Source organism: Eimeria tenella, genomic scaffold (genome assembly GCF_000499545.2).
Source record: "Eimeria tenella Houghton genomic scaffold, Eth_scaff24, whole genome shotgun sequence".
Lineage (NCBI taxonomy): Eukaryota > Apicomplexa > Conoidasida > Eucoccidiorida > Eimeriidae > Eimeria > Eimeria tenella.
In genome coordinates, this window is record NW_013542262.1 from 36,396 (window position 1) to 56,915 (window position 20,520).

General features: G+C 51.1%; 5 protein-coding genes across 5 annotated transcripts; 3 read left to right on the top strand and 2 right to left on the bottom strand.

Moving 5' to 3' along the window:
• Positions 1–1,114: 1,114 nt before the first annotated feature.
• Positions 1,115–2,653, bottom strand: ETH_00003570 (cysteine proteinase, putative; the record flags this gene model as incomplete). The annotated part of the gene is made up of 1 exon (XM_013374931.1): positions 1,115–2,653. The coding sequence occupies one exon, from the start codon at positions 2,651–2,653 to the stop codon at positions 1,115–1,117; it is 1,539 nt and encodes a 512-aa protein (XP_013230385.1).
• Positions 2,654–6,897: 4,244 nt separating this feature from the next.
• Positions 6,898–8,388, top strand: ETH_00003575 (uncharacterized protein; the record flags this gene model as incomplete). Its single annotated transcript, XM_013374932.1, has 1 exon — positions 6,898–8,388. The coding sequence occupies one exon, from the start codon at positions 6,898–6,900 to the stop codon at positions 8,386–8,388; it is 1,491 nt and encodes a 496-aa protein (XP_013230386.1).
• Positions 8,389–9,998: 1,610 nt separating this feature from the next.
• Positions 9,999–15,684, top strand: ETH_00003580 (DNA replication licensing factor, putative; the record flags this gene model as incomplete). Its single annotated transcript, XM_013374933.1, has 16 exons — positions 9,999–10,589; positions 10,874–11,026; positions 11,398–11,475; positions 11,620–11,770; positions 11,895–12,045; positions 12,357–12,464; positions 12,675–12,772; positions 12,922–12,992; positions 13,106–13,257; positions 13,428–13,526; positions 13,884–13,968; positions 14,387–14,535; positions 14,738–14,827; positions 14,965–15,109; positions 15,318–15,427; positions 15,615–15,684. The coding sequence occupies 16 exons, from the start codon at positions 9,999–10,001 to the stop codon at positions 15,682–15,684; spliced, it is 2,301 nt and encodes a 766-aa protein (XP_013230387.1).
• A 672-nt stretch (positions 15,685–16,356) lies between these two features.
• On the bottom strand, positions 16,357–17,609 carry ETH_00003585 (Chromosome I, complete genome, related; the record flags this gene model as incomplete). Its single annotated transcript, XM_013374934.1, has 5 exons — positions 16,357–16,430; positions 16,609–16,685; positions 16,813–16,870; positions 16,982–17,144; positions 17,484–17,609. The coding sequence occupies 5 exons, from the start codon at positions 17,607–17,609 to the stop codon at positions 16,357–16,359; spliced, it is 498 nt and encodes a 165-aa protein (XP_013230388.1).
• Positions 17,610–18,651: 1,042 nt separating this feature from the next.
• ETH_00003590 (uncharacterized protein) lies at positions 18,652–19,338 on the top strand (the record flags this gene model as incomplete). The annotated part of the gene is made up of 1 exon (XM_013374935.1): positions 18,652–19,338. One exon carries the CDS (start codon positions 18,652–18,654, stop codon positions 19,336–19,338), a length of 687 nt encoding a protein of 228 aa, XP_013230389.1.
• Between the last annotated feature and the right edge of the window lie 1,182 nt (positions 19,339–20,520).

The window sequence follows — 20,520 nt, forward strand, 5'->3', positions numbered from 1 at the left end:
GGGAGCTGCTGTGCCGCTCGCTGTAGAGAGCTACAATAGCTCAATTGCCTGTCCTTGTTTTTCGTTCTCTAATTCGGCTGCTTACAAGCACGTACGTAAGTCAGCTTACGATTGTCAGTTTAAGTGTAGAAAGACGCAGTGCAATGAAAATTTCATGGTGCTGCAAGAGCGACGGGGCACAACGGCGCTTTCAGGTCGCTTTGGCCACCGAACCACGCCAAGCCACCCTAGACCGCTACACCGCATGCAAACTCGAAAAGAACCAAAGGCACAGCTCCCTGGAACACATGCTTGATGTGTCAATTCTCAAGGCACTCACTGCTGGGATAGCCAACGGGCTTTGGGTCCGCTGCAGCAGGCCAACCAAAGCACAGCACTCACGTGCACGTTAACTTTCAGTATACACCTACACCCACACAAACAAGAACTTACATGCACGTACACCTGTATGTAGAGAATATTGATGTAGACTCAGTAGTGCACACGCACGTGGGTGCATACGGACCCATTCGTACAGAGGCAACCACCCGCCCAAAGCACCGGCGGAATCAACACCAAGTACTTCCGAGATGTTCCAAGCAGTTGCTGGGCAAGCTGAATGCGGCCACTTCACGAACGAAGCATAACCATCCCCCGGCTATGCGCGGTTGCAGATGAACTTTAAAATGCATACGCATGTTTGTACACCTGCTCCATCGCTCCGGGTGTGGATTCAATAAATCCAGATGCACAAGCGCATACTTCCTTATACATTCGTACACAAGGCCGACCATACGCCCAACAAGATAGTGAAACCGACACTTCAACTACTCCGGAACAGGCTTAACGCATCTGCTCGCAAAGCTGAAAGCCTCCACTCGACATACATAATGCGACCTGGCCGCGCACTGCAATTCACCTTTCACCAATAGTTTAAGTGGTCTCGAAATTATACTTTGTGCACATACACAATACACACGCCACAGACATATTTACATAAACACATATGCATGTATACCCACTGATCCATCATAGCCGCGGTTAGCCGCAACTTCGACCACGTGCCCATTTCTCTTTATATACAGTATGCAAGTCAGTGGCCCTCCCATGTGTCGCCCTTGAATCGCCTTTAGTTTCATAGGTCCTGCGCTGACGGCAGCAATGAGGCGTTTTTGTCATTGGGCACTTTCGGCTCCCCTCCACAGAATTCTTTATCTATTCCTGCCTCTCCCATTTCAATTTTGAAAGTGCCTTTATCTCCCCAGTATTCGTTCCAGCTGTTCACAGCTAGCCAGTAGTCCCTCCCGTCTTCGTTCCCGAAGCCAATCACCTTCACTGCGTGACCACCCATGGGCATGCCTGTCACGTGGTGATACACCCCCTCCTTGTACAGCAGGAAGTCCTCATACACGAGGAAAGCGCCAGTGAGAGTGCCATTTTCCATAAGTTCCCGTTTAATTTGGTCCCGGCCTTCCACACTGTATGCACTCGTGGCGAAATGTAGATCATCCTTGAATGGCTTCACTTTGCTGGTGTACTCTGCTTCCTCACAATCCTTGCGGCACTTCGGAGCCTTGGGCAAGGGCCCCTCACACTTTGGGTAGGGCCCTTCCGAGTGGTGCCGGCAGAAGGGAATCTCGTAAGGCCAGCAGCTTTTACCCGTGTGCAGCTCGTTGTAGTCACCACCGGTTACCACCCCATCGTTCGAAAACCACCGCCAAGCCATCCTCGGCTGGCCCCCGGAGCAGCCAAAAGACAAACAGTGCAGTAGGTCGCAGCATGAAGTCGTATGCTGCGGCGACAGAGCCTCCCGATGGCGGCCGCCTGACTTGATGCAGAAACGGTCGTTCAGGGCCTCTGTGCTAGCAAAGGCCCAGCACGAGCCGCAGTCGCCTTGGTCTCGGACATGGCCAATCACCTCTGCGCATTGAGGAAAGGCCTCCCTCGCGTCAAACTTGTCAGTTTCCAGAACCTGCTGCGTCTCCGCAAACACCTTCACAGGCAGTGGCTCCCCAAGCGGCACCTCTGGCTTGTCTGGATCTGAATAGAAAGAAAGGTAAGTACCCATATGCCTTTTCGCGTCTTTGATGCTGTGGTATTTGAAACGAGGAGACACTTCTGCTTCCCACGTCACCGCCTGTTCAGGGTCTAGACCCTGCTCAGCTGCTTGCAGCTTCAGCCGCTGCATCTTCACCCTCAAGTGCTGCAAAGCTCCGTTGCTAACAGCTGGCCGGCTTCCCCAGAATTCGCTTTCCGCGAGGCTTTTCAATACCGGCCCCTGAAGGGGGGTATCTGCCCCGCTATGTTCCGATGCACTGGATACCAGCTCGCCCACGTGCCGACGGAAGTGATCCCGCCACAACCTCATGGCCTCCTGGTCCTTAAGCAGGTACGGCAGCAACTCATGAGATTCGTCAGGCTCTCCTTTCAGCACACGCCTGCAGTTCTCCACACCTTGCGTGTGGGAACCGCTGGGACCGCAAGCTTGGAGGGCTTTGCCATGTCCAATATCCTTCTCTACATCTCGCAGAATCCGGTCGAATATGGCATCGATGGCATTGCCCACAGACTGCAGATCTTCCTTAGCGCCGCCCAAATCATCGGAGGGCATCGCACAACTGAAGATCAGGGGGCTGGAAATGGCCAAGGTGGCCCACAGCTTCCCTATCCTCATTTTCACAAACTCAGAATGCAAAGCGTAGTAGCTAAGTGGACCCCACTGACAGAGACAGATCACAAACTCTATGTGGAGCGTGTGCAACTACGTGCACCTGAAACCTGTAGACGCGATGGCAAGGGCCGTTTTAAGTGTCTTCTAGCACATAAAATATTTAACTTGAACTTTCCTTTGTTCTGAAGGCGAATTGAGAGCTGATGGAAAAGCACTGGCGGTTGATCCCAAAGCGGCAGAGTGAGGGAGCTTGCATCACCTCGGAGCTGCGCTGTGGTTGGCCGCCAAGAAGTGGTATTCTGAAGATGAAAAATAGGTTATCGTTCTTTTAACAGCAGTCACACTTTGGCACGCCGAACGGTCCCAAAACGCATCTTGAACGGCGCTAAACCCGCAACTAGCACTGACATGTGACTCCCGTGAGCCTGCGCAAACCCGCCTTGACCAGAACTGTAGCAGCCGCCTCTGAGCAAGGGACCTCCAAAGCTCCTCACGAAACTGAATAATCAAAAATTGTTTAGTTTAGCCTTGAAAATTGGGGGGTCATTTCTTGCCTTCTAGTCCTGGGAACGGTGCAAGACTCAGCTGTACAGTCTTGCGTGGTTTAGGTGAGGGATATTTCTCGCTAAGAGGCGACACTTGTGTATGGATTCTAATTGAAGCTTGCGGTGTTCAACGGTGCTCTGGAGAAGCTGCTGAAGTACAGCGCTACAAATTGCTGCTGCTGCTGTTACGCCATCGAAGGGCATCCAGGAACAAAATGCCTAAAAGGCACAGTTATGTTTTCCACAGTTTGTGTCCGGGCACCTAGCGAGAGCCATAACAATGCAGAGTTTGAGCCTAAGCCAAGCACATATGGAGAAAGTACATTACGCGGTGTCAAGTACACGGTGGCCTTTTAGTGGCAGAGCGGAAACTTAATGTCAGCGCGTGTGATGAGGCTGGGATGACGCCCCTTGCGAATAGGGGAACTCGTGTAAGGGGGGCCATAAGTTAGCTGCTACTCAAAAAGTGTACTTCAGCTCAGAATTCGGCCTGTCTCAACGAATAAAACTGCGTAGCGAGCCTGTACAGCGAAGTTCCAGTTGCAAGCCCAACTGAGTGCCTCATTGAAGGAGACTGAAGTTTTGCACCTTTTGCTCTTCCCTATAATTGCATGCGAATAGGCATATCCAGATCAATCATTACTTATGTTGCTGTCGGTCTTCAAGGCCCAACCTAACAGCCTAAGTACGGCGCAGAAGTGCAGAACCGCGTGAGGGACGACCCACTATATTCAAGCCCCTCATCATCTCTTTTTTGGTTTCTGTCTTGTCATATACTTCCTTAACATGACTACGCATAGGGGAAAGGAGAAAAGGAAAGGTATGATCATCCTGTGACCAGGCACTGAGTTTGGGTACTCCTCATACTTTATTGTTCCCACCTTATACAGTGAAGAAGCTTCATGAGTTCACTTACTCCACTGTGATAGACTAAGGAAGTTGAGGCTAGGAGTTGACCGAAGAAGCCGCAGCCTTTCCAATTGAGCGGTCCCCGGCTAGGCCAGTGCGTCGCCAGGGCTTGTCTAAAAGCACTACTGGGTCCTACATAGCATTATATTCATCACAGCTGTAGTTACGAAACAATCAAGTTTAGTATCTTAGGGAAAAGAGACCGAATACCGACAGAACCAGCGGAACCCAAAAAACGGGCAGCAGAAGAGCGCATCACTAACACGCACGTTGGAAGTTACCTTAACCTGACCTGTAGTCTATCAATAGCCTGTGCCATATTGAGGCCAGGCAGCGCCTCAATATTTAGGAAAGCTTTGCATATGTGTGCAGCTTCCTCTAGCAACACCACAACCGTCGTCATACCTTGCAGAAAAGGCACTCTCTGGCCGGTTTTAAAAATATCCTCTGACGGCACTAATATGGGGCCAAACAACATATTTGCAGATATAATCATTAAACAGATACGTCTGTCCTGTCCTGGATATTCCCCCGTACCACCGTGGCTGCACAGCCCAGTGTAGCTCTAGTAGACAAACCCAAACGGCACGGCTATCTACACTCTGCTCTTAATCGCCCGAGGACTAAAGAGCCCAATTATCCACATTTATTGTACATTTAAGCAGCATCCGTAACATTCTGCTACAACTCATCATGTACGCAACTATCCTACATATCTACCATCTACTCCCTACGGTGTTAGCCGAAACAGGGACATCCCCACAGTGGTGCCATCTTCCCAATTAAGCTTATACTGGTATTACATGTGTTTCACTCATGAAAACGTTATCTACAACACTTCCTATAGGCGCTCAGGGGAGGAAATTTGGCCTCTTCATGGCTCTTCACCACGTAGTCGATGCAGTTGGTGAGTTGCAGGACTTATACTGCGTTGTCCCACCGTCGACACTTGCAATTCAGACTCCATTGCTATGGCCCGACGCGTACGACGGTACATTTCGCCGAAACACATCCCTCCTAAAGTCCCTGGATATATGTTGTATACTAACATATATCCTGGGACTTTAGGAGGGATGTGTTTGTGTGTGCGTGTGTGTGCATATATGTCTGAAGAAGCAGCCTCAGTTTGCGGTAATTGAGGCAATATTAGTCCCTACTTGGATCCCTCTCATCGTGAACTAAACTCCCTTGGTTTATACATTACATAAAGCAAGTCAGATCTCCGTAGAAATTCGGGAGCTTCTGCATGAAGTCGCTCGTTGCCAGCTCCAAGCCTAGGTATCTCCATTACACCGTAGAGTCTCGGCATCTTCCATTTGATTGGCCGTGTTCCAGCTTACTTAATGCCTTTTCGGTTGCTGCGTAAGGCCAACGCATGCCCTGACCGCTGTGCATCGCGCTGCAAGGACCATGTTGGCATAAGCAGGCGACAATGCGAAGCGTACGTATGTATTTTCATTCCACCCTCCACACCGTAGGGCGTAGCGCTAGCTTCACTAGCCTCCACGATTGAAGCTGTCACCACAAAACTGGAGCTAAGTTCCAGCTCGATGGCCGCTCACTGCAATACCCACGGAGGGTACATGCACGCCCGGCACCATAAAGCGTTGCGCCAATCTTCACCAGCCTTCAACTCTACAGCAGTCAGCACGAAGCGGGAGAAAATTTTCACTAGGTTCATCCCCACGTAGATTGCCTGCTCATCCACAGCTCCTAAACCTATTCCCACAGCCCCAGTCAACTCATACAACAGGATATGGGGGAAAGTGACAGTACTACGCCGCTTGAAGCTGCCATTTTCAAAAGTGGCTACTCAATTTTGTGCAGATCAGCAGCAGCACCCCACATAGGGCAGGTGCTCCAAAAGCACGATTCTGGCGAGGTGAAAAGCTTCGGGGGGTCACCAATTCCCACTAACGCTGAGATCTACAACGCAAATGTGCAGCCCAGGGCGGTAGAAATAAAAAGATGGAAAACACCGCGAATCATTGCTGTGCAGAGCCTTGCCGCACGAGGTAGACAAGCAGCCCTAAGCCTGCCACCTGTGCCTTGCTAGGACTGGTCACTCCTTAGACTTTGTAAGCAGCAAGTATTGCCCCTAAACTTATTCCAACTAGGGAATACTTGCGCATCCTGATAATTTTGTGAAGATTCCAAGCGCATTATAGTGCTAGGAAGTACATGTTCAGCTCGGCCATATTGCGATGCCCCGTCTCTGGCCGGTGTTCCCTGCTCCAGAAAGCTGTTCAGAAGCGTTTATGAATTTTTCGGTCATAACTTATTGGCTCATTTAAGTTGTATACTGAATGAAAAAGGAAACGCCGGACGCCAAAGAAGGCGCCACTGCACGCGGCCGTATCCATTCTGGGGACGCAGTGGAGCGTGCGGCAGAGATATGCTGTCAATTGACAAGGCAACAGTTGCTAATCCGCTTTTGTATGTAAGCAAGTGCGCGGAGCACTAGAAAGAGGCTTCGATTCATGGGCGTCCTCCACGCTGCTGCCACCCCCATTGCAGGATTTGGAAAGGGTCTTCCGGTTTCAGAGGTTTTTCTCCAAGTATAGCCTAGTAGCCAAGTGTCTGATTTATTGCACTTCGTTTATTGAAGTGTTATTTGCAGCATGAAAAGGTGTTCCTTTCGGGAAGGTCCAAAAGTTCCTAGCCTTCAGTTTGAACACAGTCTTTGTCCGTGAGGCAGCGGCAGAGGAAGCTCAGTTCCCTTCGGACCGTTCCCTACCCACTTCTCCCCCGAAGCTTCACTGTGCTGTCTTGTACTTGATGCATGCCCGGACGATGCGCAGGGCGTTGGCCGCCGTGGCAGTTTACTGTATCTCGCAAACTGCCGTGGAGTGCTGGCATGAGCACTTCAACAGGTACGCTGGGGAAAATCCGCACCAAGGATACCCACACCCGGCAACATATACTAACGGCCCTCATGTGGGGCATGCCGTCTCCCAGGATTCGACCCTGTTGTATCCAGGGTCAGAATGGTATGGTGTTCAGCAGGAAGCAATGACAGAAGGAAGCGGCATGCCACAGTATTCTCCCCACCACAACCACGGTGCGCCTTCCCGCGGGTATAATGCCCACCAACAAGTTAGCCCTTGGGGGTCTCTTCTGCGGCTTGCCAAAGTTTTGCAGCACTCGGCTCCCCAGCAACGGACGGCCTTCCTACGCCACTTCTGCTTTTCAGTTGCGCGGCTAAGGACCCCTTTTGTGGGTCTCCGCGGCAATAGAGGTACTGGCAGTACAGCATCAAAGGGAGATAGGAGAGGCGCGGGGTCAGGGAAGTTCGAGAGAATAAGCGAGGCGGATATTACTGTATTGGCTACAAAGCTCTCTGGGGTTGTTGGCGCTGCTGAGGGCGCTCCTGAATCGAGTCGCGTGCTGGCAGAGCGCATGCTGTTGCCTTTTGCAAGGCTGGCTGAGGAAGGAGAACAATTTTTGTATGATGTAGCGAGGCAGGGGGATGCGACTCTGATGGTCGCCGCATTGAGCCGAGTGGTTCCTCCCGTTATGAAGGGTTTGTCTTACCTCGAGGCCCCGCAAAGCCAAGGCGCCTCAGGAGTCTTGGAACCAGTTCGAGTATCGCTAGTAGAACGAGCTAGAGAACTAGATCGGGCCTTGCTGGCGGCGCAGAACGACCCGCAGCTTGCGCGCAAGTTTTATAGAGATGCTACTGAAGAGGAGCTTCAGAGAGAAAAGGACTTGGCTGCGGTGGAGGGTAGCTCTCACCAGAGCCGGCACATTCCATCTGTCATTGGTGATGGAGCCCCATTGAACGATAACGACAATTTTCACAGGGTGGGCAAACGGATCGCGACAATCTTGTTCTTATGTCTGGTGTTCTTTACAGCCCACAATGCCATGTCGCGCTTTTTGCCCTCATTTGACTCTAGGGGGCAAGCGCATCCGGGTAGAGGCCCCATGGGTGGAGATTTCGAAGCGGAACGCCTTTCTAGAGAAGTAGAGGCGGGGCAGAAAGAAGCTTTTAGACGGCATGAAGAGTGGCTTCGTCGGCAGCAGGGAATGGCTCAGGATGTTTTCAATATTCCAAATGGCCCTGTTCACCATGACAGTGTCTACCCTGGCTTTTCTCCAGGCGCTTTCCCACCTGGCCCCTATGCACCCAACCAGCCGCCTAGCGCTCCTCAGAATACACCCAATGGGCCCTACGGGGATTCTTCTCGCGTAACTCCTTCAGCACCTCCCATGCCCCCCGGCGGTTTCTCAGATAAATCGTCTCCACCCCCGAGCTATGCGGAGGTAATGGGACTCAGCTAAGGCAGGAACAATGAGGGTTTTCTTCTTCGAGTGGAAGTCGCTTGCTTTTAAGACGGGCGAATGAAGATGAAGCGAATTTTTCCCTTAGACACTTTAGATTGCATCATCTCGTTGTCTCTCAGTGTCGTGCACTCCCTCATAGCATATGCGAGAAGCATCAGCAACGTTGCAGCTTAACCTTTACCGAAGAATTTAATTGCTGCATCAATGTGACAATGGCCCAGTTCAGGCAACAGGGCCGACCAGAAACTTCGCCCTGACGGGACAAACTTTGTGGTTGGACTTCCAGCCAGATGCGCTGTCAGCACTGTGCAGTTGTGCAGGCTGTTTGAATTTGAGAGGCAGCATAGGCACTGGATGCCTCTGTGGTTCCCGACTCAGGCGATTCTGATTTTAGTTGTGCTACTTTGGTGCTGGGGTTTTCGCTAGGGTTTCTTCGTTGCAGGGAAAGGGTTGAGAGACATGTTCTCTCTAGTAGCTTCGTTGTAACTTGTAGGCGTCTCACTAGTGCCGGTGTGTGCAGCCAAGGCCTCCAGTGCCAATGCAGAAGCTGTAGACTGGCTGGAGGGTCCACAGAAAACAAAAATGGCACCATAGTACTACCGTCCCACGTTTGTGTGGCGGTTCATCTGTGCGTGGTTTTCTGGGAATGCAGTGCAGCTGCGGGTTCTGTCCTGCGCGCAGAGAACATTGAGTGGGTTACGCTACCAGTTCTCTAGACTGGCGCAGGAACGGCTCGGAAGAATCCTTCCGGGTAGCCTGTGTGTTTAACAGCCTTTTCACAACACGAGAAACGCCACGGCGCAATCATCATGGAAGCGAGGTCCGTGGCCGTTTAGTCTAGTGGTATGATTCTCGCTTTGGGTGCGAGAGGTCCCGGGTTCAATTCCCGGAACGGCCCTCTTTGGCACTTCCCCGATGTCTACGAATCCATTTGGTGAATTGGCTTTTGAAGAAGAAACTTTCAAAGCTCGTAGTGGAACGACTTTTTTGCCGCCCATTCACGAGCTCTCCTGCTAATCTGCGGCCGCTACAAATTGCAGATCACCTCGGCAGTTGTGGCAAGTGCAACTCACAAGGGGACACAAAGTGAAACGAAGGCTTTTCGTTGTTTCCTTTGCATCACATTAATTCGGATTTTTAAAACGTTTTATTTATGGACTTATCCGGATATAACATCTTCTCAAAGGCCGCATTTCATCTTACAGACCTACACCAAGGGGCTGTAACACATCGACCATTTATTGGCGTCACCCACTGGTGAAGCCCTATTCTTAAAACCTTGCTTTATTTCGAGAAGAGGACTAGCAGGACTGTCTCAGGCCTTCTTGTGCTCATTTTAAATTCATTTTTTGCCTTCTATTTTTGAAGTTTTACCCTCAATGCTGGCTCTGACGCAAATAAGAGCGCAGATCTAGCTCGCCTTGCCGTGTTTAGGGAGGGTGGGGGTTGGTGTTGTTGTTCTTCATCAATATCGTGTGCTCTTTTCCCTGAAATCTTCCAAGCTGTTTGACAGCATACTGCATTTTAATCGGGCTATGCGCGGCCTGTGAGGTGGATCGTCAGCTGCGTACCGCGTCTGTCCTTCTTCAGCATCCTCGCTTTTCACAATGTTTGAGGGCGAGCGGGTTTTCTACTCTAACAACAGGTCAGACCCCCACGGCTTCGAGCCCGATGATGGAGGCCCCGAATCTCTGCCGTCTTTGAAACAGGCTCGTCTATTTTTTGAGCAGTACCTGCACCACGGAAGTGGGGCCCTGAGGCGAAAACTGTTGGCGGAAGCAGAGAAGAACACGAAATGCCTGCTGGAATTGGACCTATTTGACTTAATCGAATACCAGCACAGAGTCCAGCCAGCTGATTTGGAGTGCGTGAACACCCCTCTCTGCGGAAAAGACCGGCACAGGGCGCCCTCCGACTTTGCGCACAGGCTGGCGCGCTGCCTCAGAGAGAGGCCTTTGGTATACTTGCCAGTTTGTGAAAAAGCGTGTGAGGAAATTGCTGCAAGCAGCGCCATAGTCCAGGGTGCAACAGAGGGGCTGGGAAGCAAGCGAGACCGCACGTTTGACGTTCAGATAAATCTCGTTGACTCTGGAAAGAAACCCACCGCCATCCGCAGTCTGCTCTCGCAGCAGCAGGAGCACTTCGTCGTCACGACGGGAATTGTCATCAGCTGCAAAGCCCCAATAAGCCGCATGCAGGTCAGAATATTTTCATCAACTTTTAATCAGCTTTTAGTGAACAACAGAAGGCGGCTCAGCGCGATTAGGTGGCGGTGGTTTGAGACACGGGCTTGCGTGTCCTAGAGTTGTCTGTCTTTTTTTATCAGAACTATCCCCTTATTATTTTCAGCCGCATAAAGAATGACAAGTGGACACATCACTACGAACAGCCTGAAGAGGCCTGTGTTCAGCTTTCTTAAGCGCATGCGCGGCTGTTTCTTCTAATCTGCTGATTGTGTAGCTGCGTGCCCTTTGTTTGGCAGAAAATAACGATCCAGTGTCGTTTTTGCAACCACAAGTTGATCATTCATGCAGCCGAATGGAGAGAGCAGCCGCAGATGCCTCGGTTCTGTAGGATGTCGGAGCTGGCAGGTCCTGGCCAAAGCGAATCCGACTTGGGTTGCAAAAATAAGCCAGTAAGACTAAATTTGTCTCTTCTTTGCATGTTTCCATCTCAGGTTGCTTCACTTTCCCTCCAGCTGTAGAGCGCTACATAATTTCTATTGATGCAAACTGCTCCTAGACAATATATTGTGAATACGCCCCTCGAAAAAAAAATGGTTTCTAAATTCGTTGCACTCTACGATGCGCTGAAGGTTGCAGTTTCACGGTACACCTTCACTACGATGTGTCATAGATAAAAGCTTGACTTATTGTGCAGCTGATGAACTCAACCATTTGCTTCCCAGCCCTTATTGGTGAAGCATTAGCTTTTCCTAGCAATGGTGAAGACACAAAGCGAGAAAAGGGATATTTCGCAAGATGTCGATTGTTTTTTGTTAATCAGGAACCCTATTTCATCGTCACCAACGAATGCACATTTGTCGATGTTCAGTTGCTGAAGATGCAGGAACTTCCCGAAGACGTAAAGCAGCTTCCCACTTCCCAGCACTTGATCACTTGACAGCTAGCTCTCTGGCTAGCCGCCGCGAACTTTGCATAGCTTACTGGCTAGCTGGGGGCTTTGTTGGCTGTAGGGCTGTTTCTTGTTTCTGTGGACTGCTTTTAGGTGCCTACTGGTGACATGCCTCGCCACTTGCTCCTGAACACTTCTCGCTTTCTTGTTGACGAGGCCACCGCGGGAGATCGACTGATAATCAGCGGGGTGCTCACTACGGAGGTCAGCGCCAAAACCCCCAACGTCGCCGCGGAACGCTACGGTAGGCTTGTTGCGCACTGCGTTGAACGTTCTAGAAAGCTACGCCTATGCAGCTTTCCTGCTGCGGGTTTCGTAGTGGCGCATAGCTTACTATTGGCGCCAGGGCGGGTGAGAGTGGTCTGCAGACCAAAGCGTGCCCCAGCAAGCGTACATCCACGTGTTGGGAATCAAGAAAATCAACTTCTCACCTCTCCTTTCCACTTTGACTTCCCTCGAGCAGCGCTCTCTCTTCCAGAGGCTCAGTCAGGAACCGAATATCATAGATAAAATTGCAAGGTATTGATGTCTAAAGCAAAAGCATAGCTGTGCATGCTTACAAAGAACATTGAATCTGTGTGACGTAGCTCTTTTCTGGCATCATTTGTCTCTACCTCTCCTTCTTCATCTGCTCACCCCTTGGCCATCGCAAGCCACCTCGCTGGGGTGTACTCAAGCCCCCTATATCATTTAGATGTATCTCCTAGCATTTGCATGCTCTTCCACTGAGTCTTCATGCATCCTGTAGAATTTATGTGGGCTTCACTATTCCTGTTTTGGTAGCGGCAGGTACACTATGTTGCTGTGTGTACGTTTGCCGGCCTGCGCAGGTCAATTGCTCCTGCTCTCTTTGGAATGACGGAAGTTAAAAGGGCCTGCGCGTGTCTTCTGTTTGGAGGCACTGCCAAGATTATTAACGACACCACTCGCATTAGAGGGTGAGACAGACTGAACTCAGGTGGCAGAGCAACTGCTCAACTTCGTCTCCGGCACACGGCAAAACAGTTATTCTGCGTTTTTTCACAATGCACATACGCACTTAGGGGGCCCCAAAGCTACAGACGTGTCAAAAATTTCAACTTGGGGGATGTTTCTGAAAGTGTGGGAGTGGCAGGTTTTGCGGTTTGGTGCCTTGCAATTGCATACAGAGACATTAATGTTCTCCTCCTAGGAGATCCCTCCGTCGCGAAAAGCCAAGTTTTGAAGTTTGTAGCCAAGCTTGCCCCGATTTCAGTCTACACCTCAGGTACAGCACCAGCTGCTGAGCTGCTGTGTCGCAGTACAACAGCAGCGGTACACCTTTGTGATTTACGCTTAAGATGGAACCAAGTTCAATCCTTTTTTGTGGCAGCGTCCATTTACAGTAGTCTGAGCACTTGCTTTGTGGGATCTCAGGGAAGGGAAGCAGCGCCGCGGGTCTGACAGCTGCAGTAATGAGAGACCGCCACGGCGTCTTTAGCTTGGAGGTAAGTGTTTATTTCCCTTGTTTATTCTCCTGTCTAGGCGCGAGCGTTGTGCCCCGTCATGTTTGCTCCGGCTCAGTGCAACTTGGGCCTTGGCTCTTTTGCTCGCCGTGCAGGGAGGCTGCATGTGTTTAGCAGACGGAGGAGTCGTGTGCGTGGACGAGTTTGACAAGATGCAGGAGCGCGACGTCGTGGCGATGCATGAGGCCATGGAACAGCAGACTATATCTATCTCAAAGGCCGGGATTAACACTGTCTTGAATTCAAGGTGGGATCTCGCGAACTGAGATCTAACCCTGACAGCTGCCCTTGGCATTTCCTGTCTTGCCCGGCAGGCTCGAGCGAAGCAGTATTCTTTTTCCGGAGAAAAACATCAAGGAACTTCCCATTTTGCGCATTTGCGGACCTAGTTTTTGTGGGGCTCGCTGGGCGCCTCAGGTGTGCAGTGCTAGCGGCGGCCAATCCGTCTTTCGGCAGCTTTGACGACGCCCAAGACACCACTGAGCAGCATGAATTTAAGGCAACTATCCTTTCCAGGTAAATTCCGGTATTCGCAAGCAAGTGGAGCCAACAGGTCAAGCGCGAAGAGCAGGCAGTCTGAAATGGCCCTTACACGCGCTCAGACGGACCTCACAGACTCAATATTTGGTCAGAGACAAACGAAGACAGAGTAGGCAGTATGCATACGCTGAGGTGGTGCAGTGACTAGGGCAAAACAGTGGTATCGAGCAAGCCAAAGGAAGTGACTTTGTCGACACCCCAGCGTGGATGGAAGCCATATTGGCGGGATTTCTTTACAAAGAAAAAACCAGATTTCCCTCTTTTGAAAACGTTTGCTGGTGGCGCCTATCTAAGGCCATTAGAGGATTTTTAGAAACGATGTGGGTTTTTCAGGTTTGACTTGATTTTCATGCTTCGGGACAAAGACGACTACGAAAAGGATTCGCGCCTCTGCGAGCATATTCTATCTCTGCACGCGGTGAGTGTCCAAGGAAAATTTTATGCACTACGCAGGGCATTCGCTTTGCTCCTTAATTGTTAACTGTATTCATATGCGAAAGCCCGCGGTCGTGGCTTTGAGTCCCTGGGGGACTGGCAGCGCAGCAATTCCCGTCGGGAAGCACCTTGTAGAACTCACGTAGACATCATGTTGCCTCACATCCTACATACTTTTCGATCAAACCGCTGGTGAGAGCCTAGCCGCAGATAAATCTATTCAGTTTATATGTATCAAAGAAGTGCAGATGGCATAGGTTCACCTGCATTGAATGGCAAAGGTGCGCAGTTCATGCCACTTTGTGTGTTATTGTCGATCACGCCTTGTTGAAACATAGAAGTGTGTCTCAATAAGATTGTGTCTCGATAGAATTTTGTTGCACTGTGGTGCATTGATGCAGCGGCGCGCGGCGCCGCCTCCTCAAGAAGAGGGAGAGATAATTTCCTTCGACGTGTTAAGGCGATATATCCAATATGCCCGGCAGCAACAGCAACCCCTTCTCTCCCTTGATGCCAGGGACGCGCTCAAGAACTTTTACGTGCAAACAAGGTGACCTTGTGCAGCGTTTTCTTTTCAGTCCAGTCTCTTGTACTAATTTTTAAATTTGCTTTGGTTGTTGTCGTAATTCAGCGCGGGCTGCCCCGGCATCTTAGCCGCTTAATTGGCCCTTCTTTTCTTTTCAACTTTGTAGCTGCTGCTGAACCCGACTTTGCGTTTAACCTTCTCAGTCAGCTGTGCAGTGCCTCCGCAGGCAAGAAGTTAGAGAAGACAGAAGATCCGCGACGCGGAAGATACCCATCACTCTTCGACAGCTGGAGTCGCTGGTGCGCATAGCAGAGAGGTATGAGAGCACTTGAACGAAACATCCGCCCTTATCTGTGAGCCGCGATGCCATGAGCTGCATTTAAATTTAGTTCCAGAGATGAAATTTACCTTTGCGCTGCGTCTTCGCATGCATGCGCTCATGTGCTGTTTCAGCTTCGCACGCATGGAGCTGGCGCCTGTAGCTCAGGCGTCGCACGTCAAGCGGGCAATCGATTTGTTCTCCGCCTCTACTGCTGAGACCGCCAAGCACTCCCTCGTCTTCGAGTCCCTCACTCCAATGCAGCAGAAAGCTGTCAAGGTGCGGCTTAATCTTAGGCTTCTGCACAGTATAAAAGACTTTCCACCGGGGAAGCACGGGCCATAGGGGAGAATCCCAAAAATGCCGTACGGCACCGTGGCCAAGGCTATTCGGCTGCACTGTGGGCACAGATGTATGCATGCGCTGCTGCATGCAAAGAGCCATGCTGCTGCTGAGATTTGGCTAGTGGGATGTTGGGTGGCTGCAGCTCGCGGAAGATGCTCTCATGGGTCGGTTGCAGCCGGGACAAAGAGCCCTTCGTCGCAACATTGTTAGAGATCTCCAGCAACAAGGATACGATAAGCTTGTGGTGCAAAGGTACGCAGTGCTGCTGCCAGACGGCAAAACAGAAGCTACACAAGTATCCCATGGGCAGTTGGGTGCATGCTCAAGTGTTTAGCCAGCGACCATTAGATGCCTTCGGAGCAAGTAGAAACATTAGTCTTTCCTTCATATTTCTTATATTTGCGCCTTTACGGACCTTGCGAATGGCGATATGCTCCAGGGCAATCTCAATCCTCGTGCGGCGAGGCGACCTTCAAGAAAGGGGTGATCGATCCATTAGGAGGCCGTGAGCCACAGCGCTGGGCCCTTCACGGCGCGCCTGGCTTTTGCCTTTTCGGCGAAATACTACTGAAGATATGATTTGCAAAGAAAAAGCCACCAGGCGGGGTGGGGCAGCGTAAACTGCTTCGCAAGCCGACGAGAAGCCGGACTTAGCGGGCCTCTCCCCTGGCACACTTACACCCTAAGTGGACCTCGCCTGCGCTGCTATAGCCTTAGCCTAGGAAGCTCCTTCTACTCACTTTTTCCCGCACTCACAGGGAACGACGCGCACATATTAGTGGCGCGGGTGCCTGCCTCCTTCTGTGGGGGGGCGCACGCTGGTGCCTTTTCTATTTGTGTGAAGTTTAATCCCAAAGCTAGTGTGGCAAAAGACGGGCCTCTATTCTAGCAGATCCACTTTAGACATAGCTGGAATTGCCTCCTCAGTTTTCCGGGTGCTGCTGCACAAATTCAAGTCTGCAGAGGCGCCCCGCTGCCACGTATGTGGCCCCACAAACGACGGCTTGTTCTTGCTAGGTTGCAGAGACGAATAAAAAAAGGAACAAATAAAAAACATTCAACTCCGCCTCTAGGCCGGGTTGGATGTGCCCGCGCTGCGCACGAGACGCAAACTAGCCAGCCCAGATTTCGGTTCCCTACGCTTCTGCTTCTAAGCGGAAGCGCAGCAGCTTCTCTCCACTTTAAGTCAGATCTAGGGGCCTGTGTCTTGTCTTTTCGGCAATAGACTCGTCCTCCGGCAACCGTTTTTGCATTTCTGAGTTGAGACGCGCAGACGCCTCAGCACCCCAAGTGCCTGCAGCTACCCTGGCCTCCCTCAACAAGAAATAATCCACTGCTGCCTCAAAACCCAACAACTTTGGCTGCAGCTGCTGCTAATTAACAAAAAACAGCCTGCTTTCCCCGCATCCCGTGCAGGGCTAGCCTTGCCCTACCTGCGAATGCCTGCCGAATCTCCGGGATGAGCTTTTCGAGCGCCAGCACTTCATCCATTGTGAAAGCCTCAAGCAAACTGAAGAGAAATTGCAGGCACAGCCGAGTGTACGTACACTGCGTATAGTGTACACGTGCACCGTGCGCACCACGTCCACTGGGATGTTCTTGCAGGTCCTGGCAAGAAGAAATGGGGGGTCACTCACTGATGAGTGCGCCCCGTAGCGAAAGCTAGGCAAGGAACTACAGTTCTTTGGATGGCCCCTGCGATTGAGACAGAGACACGTAGCACATTGTGCAGCAGGATCGCTGCAGGTTTCGCTTTCTTTCCAGTTAGCCTTCAGCAACTGCCAGCAAAAGTGGCACTTCGCTCACTCTGCACATCCTGAGACCAGGGCAGCCGGCCGTCGTAGAGAGGCACAGGGCTGGCCCGAAGCTCCTTCAGCCGCTGCTGCAGCGCGGGAGGCAGCTTGTCCACAGAAAGACGGTCTATGTACCCTTGGCACACAAAGACAAGCTTGTCGTGGCTGTCGTGCAGCTGCAGCACAGATGCAGGCCACGCCAAACAGGAACTAAATAATGATCTTTTAGGACTTTTAAATAACAAAAAGGTCATGAAAATACGCAAAATAGAAACAATTCCGAGCTCCCTTTGCTGCATGCTGTTTCATTTACTAGCTCCAAGACCAGCTTAAAGGCAGGCTAGCCTAGATGGACACTGTGCAGTAGAGGGAAAGTCCACAGTGGGGGGCCCGATGATAAGCCCATTTGATTTCGCCTATAAAGAAAGTAACAAAGCGAAAAGTGCAATTTATTTCGTTTATTAAAAGTGTGAGAAAGTGGCATCAAAATCCTCGAGTTTCGAAACGAAATTCACCTTTTTCAGAGGCGACCTCTTGCGCGGGGGATACTCTATGTGCACCCAGCGGCGGCGACCGCGCTGCAGAGCTTCCCAGCGCCAGCCCCGCTGCCTCCAGCCAAGTAAAGGAGAAGACAGAAACATTTTTCAAAAGACCCTTTTGCAGCTTGAAGTGCAGCAGCAGCAGGGAGGCAGCTGCCACAGCAGCAGCCACCCCGCGAACAACCAGTCTAAATAGCTCTCAGCTAGTGATCTTGGCGAAGAAAAGGGGAAAAACTAAAATTAAGAAGATGCGATTGCGGGAAAAGACCCAATTCGCCGCACTAAAGATATCTGACGCCCACGAGACTCGAAGTTACACCGCGTCAAAACGAAAGCTGGCGATCGCGGCTCTCCAGCGCCGGGGGCGACTCTGCTTTGGGAATTTCACTGCGCAGGAATAGTTTGAAGTATGGAAAAAGGAACAATTTGCAAATATAAAGAGAAATATGAGAAGTTTGCTGCACTTCTCATGGGTGAAACAGCATGCAGTTCGGCTTGAATGGGAGGGAACACGGGCCCCCAAGCTGCAATGAGTGCTGCAACGCATGCGGGACTTGGCGAGAAATTGCGAAATTTGCAAAGTTCAAGTTTTCAGGATTCAGTTTCGCGGCTGTTTGCCGGGGCCAGCCACTGCGAACTGCCAGCAATTAGAGTCTCTAGGTTTGGGGCTGAGGCTAACGCTTGAAGGCGTTTTGTTCAGAAGAACCAGTTCTCTTCCATTTAAAAACTATTTTCTAGTCTACAAATCCTGTTTAGAGGCGAAGTTGGGTTTGTTTTATTTCCAGCGCTCCGGGCGGCCAGTGCGTGGGCTGCGTGGCGGCCATGCAGAGGCGTCGAGTCTGCAAGAGTTTGCAAAGCGCTGCTGAGTTCTCCAGATTTGGTTGATTGCATTGAAGTTGAGTGTCAGTGAATTGGCATTTTGCAGGTTTCCTCCCAGGAGGCGAAGAGAAAGTCTTCGCGATGGAGGACGCGGTGCGTTGTCTTCGCAAGTTCCTGCTGGCTGCGGAACGCAGCAGTTCTTGAGGGGAGTTCAGCGGGCTTCCAACACCCCCCGAGAGCATTTTATTTTTGGAATTCAAAAAAAACTTCTGCTGCTTGGAGTCCGCACTTAGAAAGAGGAAGAGAAAGCACTTGCTGGGCAAAGATGGCGGAACTGTCGGCGGAGGCGCTGGAAAGCAGCAGCGGCATCCTGCACTGTCGAATCGACGACCGCGTGAAGGATCTGGCCAGCAACAAGGAAGTTCCCGTGGCAAATATAATTACGCGTCACGTGAAACAGGTAACGGACTTCAACAAAGCCCTGGAGAAGCGGCGGCTGTGGCAGAAACGCGAAAAGGAACTGGAGAAGAAACACGAAGACACCTGGGGGGTGCTGCGGTCGGAAGGCCGCGCGAAAGAGCCCCGAGAAGGCCCAGCGATCTCAAGCAGCGCCAAAAGGGTTTTAGACGCCATTGTGGTGGAAGGAGTGGACAAAGAAGTGGTGGAAAAGGTGAAGGAAAAAGTTGCACGCCAGTTCGGCTCGGTGGACGTACACGCCGCGACCCGGCAGCGCGCTGCGCGGGAAAAGGAGAAGCAGCAGCTGCAGCGGCAAGAAAACGCGTCCGACGCGTGGCTGCCAGATAGGTTTTACACTGAAGAGTTGAAGCAAAAGACTCCCTGGCTGAATCCTGTGGAGTTCCTCAGCGGGCTCCAGCTTGCGAAGCGCGAGGGAAGCCTCACGCCCGTCGCTTCCGACAGCGAAAGCGAAGCTTCCAAGCGCAAAAAAAAGAAAAAAAAACGAAAAAAAGAAAAGAAAAAACTCAAAAAACACAAAAAGAAATGCCGAGAGTGAAGGCCCGCGCCCTCTGCAGTCTTGTTCACCAGCCTAGGTAGTGGGGCTTTACTTTTCAATTTCCTTTTGCAAATCTGACAAACAAAATCCAATTCATATTTTCCACAAAAAGTGAAACTTGTGTTCAAGTTTGTACAGCCGAGGCGCCAGCTCGGGCAGCGGCGCTTCTCTTGCGTCTCATTGTTTATTTGTTTTGACTTTATCCATTTGCTTCTACTCTTCAGAAAAACACTCGTGAACACACGTACCGACTGGACCCTGTGGCTGCTGCTGCTGCTGCAGCAGCAGCAGCTGCTGCTGCTGCTGAGTGCGTTCGATCTTGCCCAGCGCGGCGCACCCGTGCCGCCGGAAAGCTGTGCTGCTGCTGCGGCTACGGGCTTTTGGCCGCTTTTCCAGCTGATCCGCGGAACCCTCCCCTGTGGCAGCAGCAGCAGCTGCTGCAGCTGCAGCAGCAGCAGCAGCAACAGCAGCAGGAGCAGCAGCCTCTCGCGTGACGCTGCAGTGCCGCTGGAAACCTCTGCTGCTGCTGCTGCTGCTGCGCCCCAGTGTGAATGGCTGGCTTCTTTGTCTTGCTGCTAAACTCTAAAGAAAACCTCTTTCCAATATTTGAAATATTTGGCGACTGTGCATTTTGCTGTCTGCAGACAACTTGCTGTTGGATGCTGTGCAAAGTGTTCAAGTTCAATGTTTCTAAATTAATATTTAATTCTAAGTTAATACAAAGTGTTCCATTTTAAATATTTTTCTGGTAGGTCAGTTACAGTTTCTCTGCTTGCATTAAAATTCAACAAAATACAAATAAGCAACAGGATTCAAAAAGATCTTCAACAAAAATCTGAAAAGGTGATGCAGCAGCAAAAGAAATCAAAAATAAATAACTACAGCGCCCCGAAATTCTGCAAGAAGAACAAAATTGCAAAAAGGGAGCGGACATGCTGCTTGGGGAAGCCAGGCGCAGTGTACGTACACTCCGTGGCTGCTGCTGCTGCTGCTGCTGCTGCTGCCGCTGCTGCTGCTGCTGCAAGCTCGGCTGATAAGACGGCCGGCCAAAATTCAACCCAAAAGACCATGCTAGAAGCAAGAAAACAACTGCTCTAGCTGTGGCTGACTACGCTGCGCCTAAAGCTGCAGTTGCTGCAGCAGCAGCAGCAACAGCAGCAGCAGCAGCTGCTGCTGCTGCTG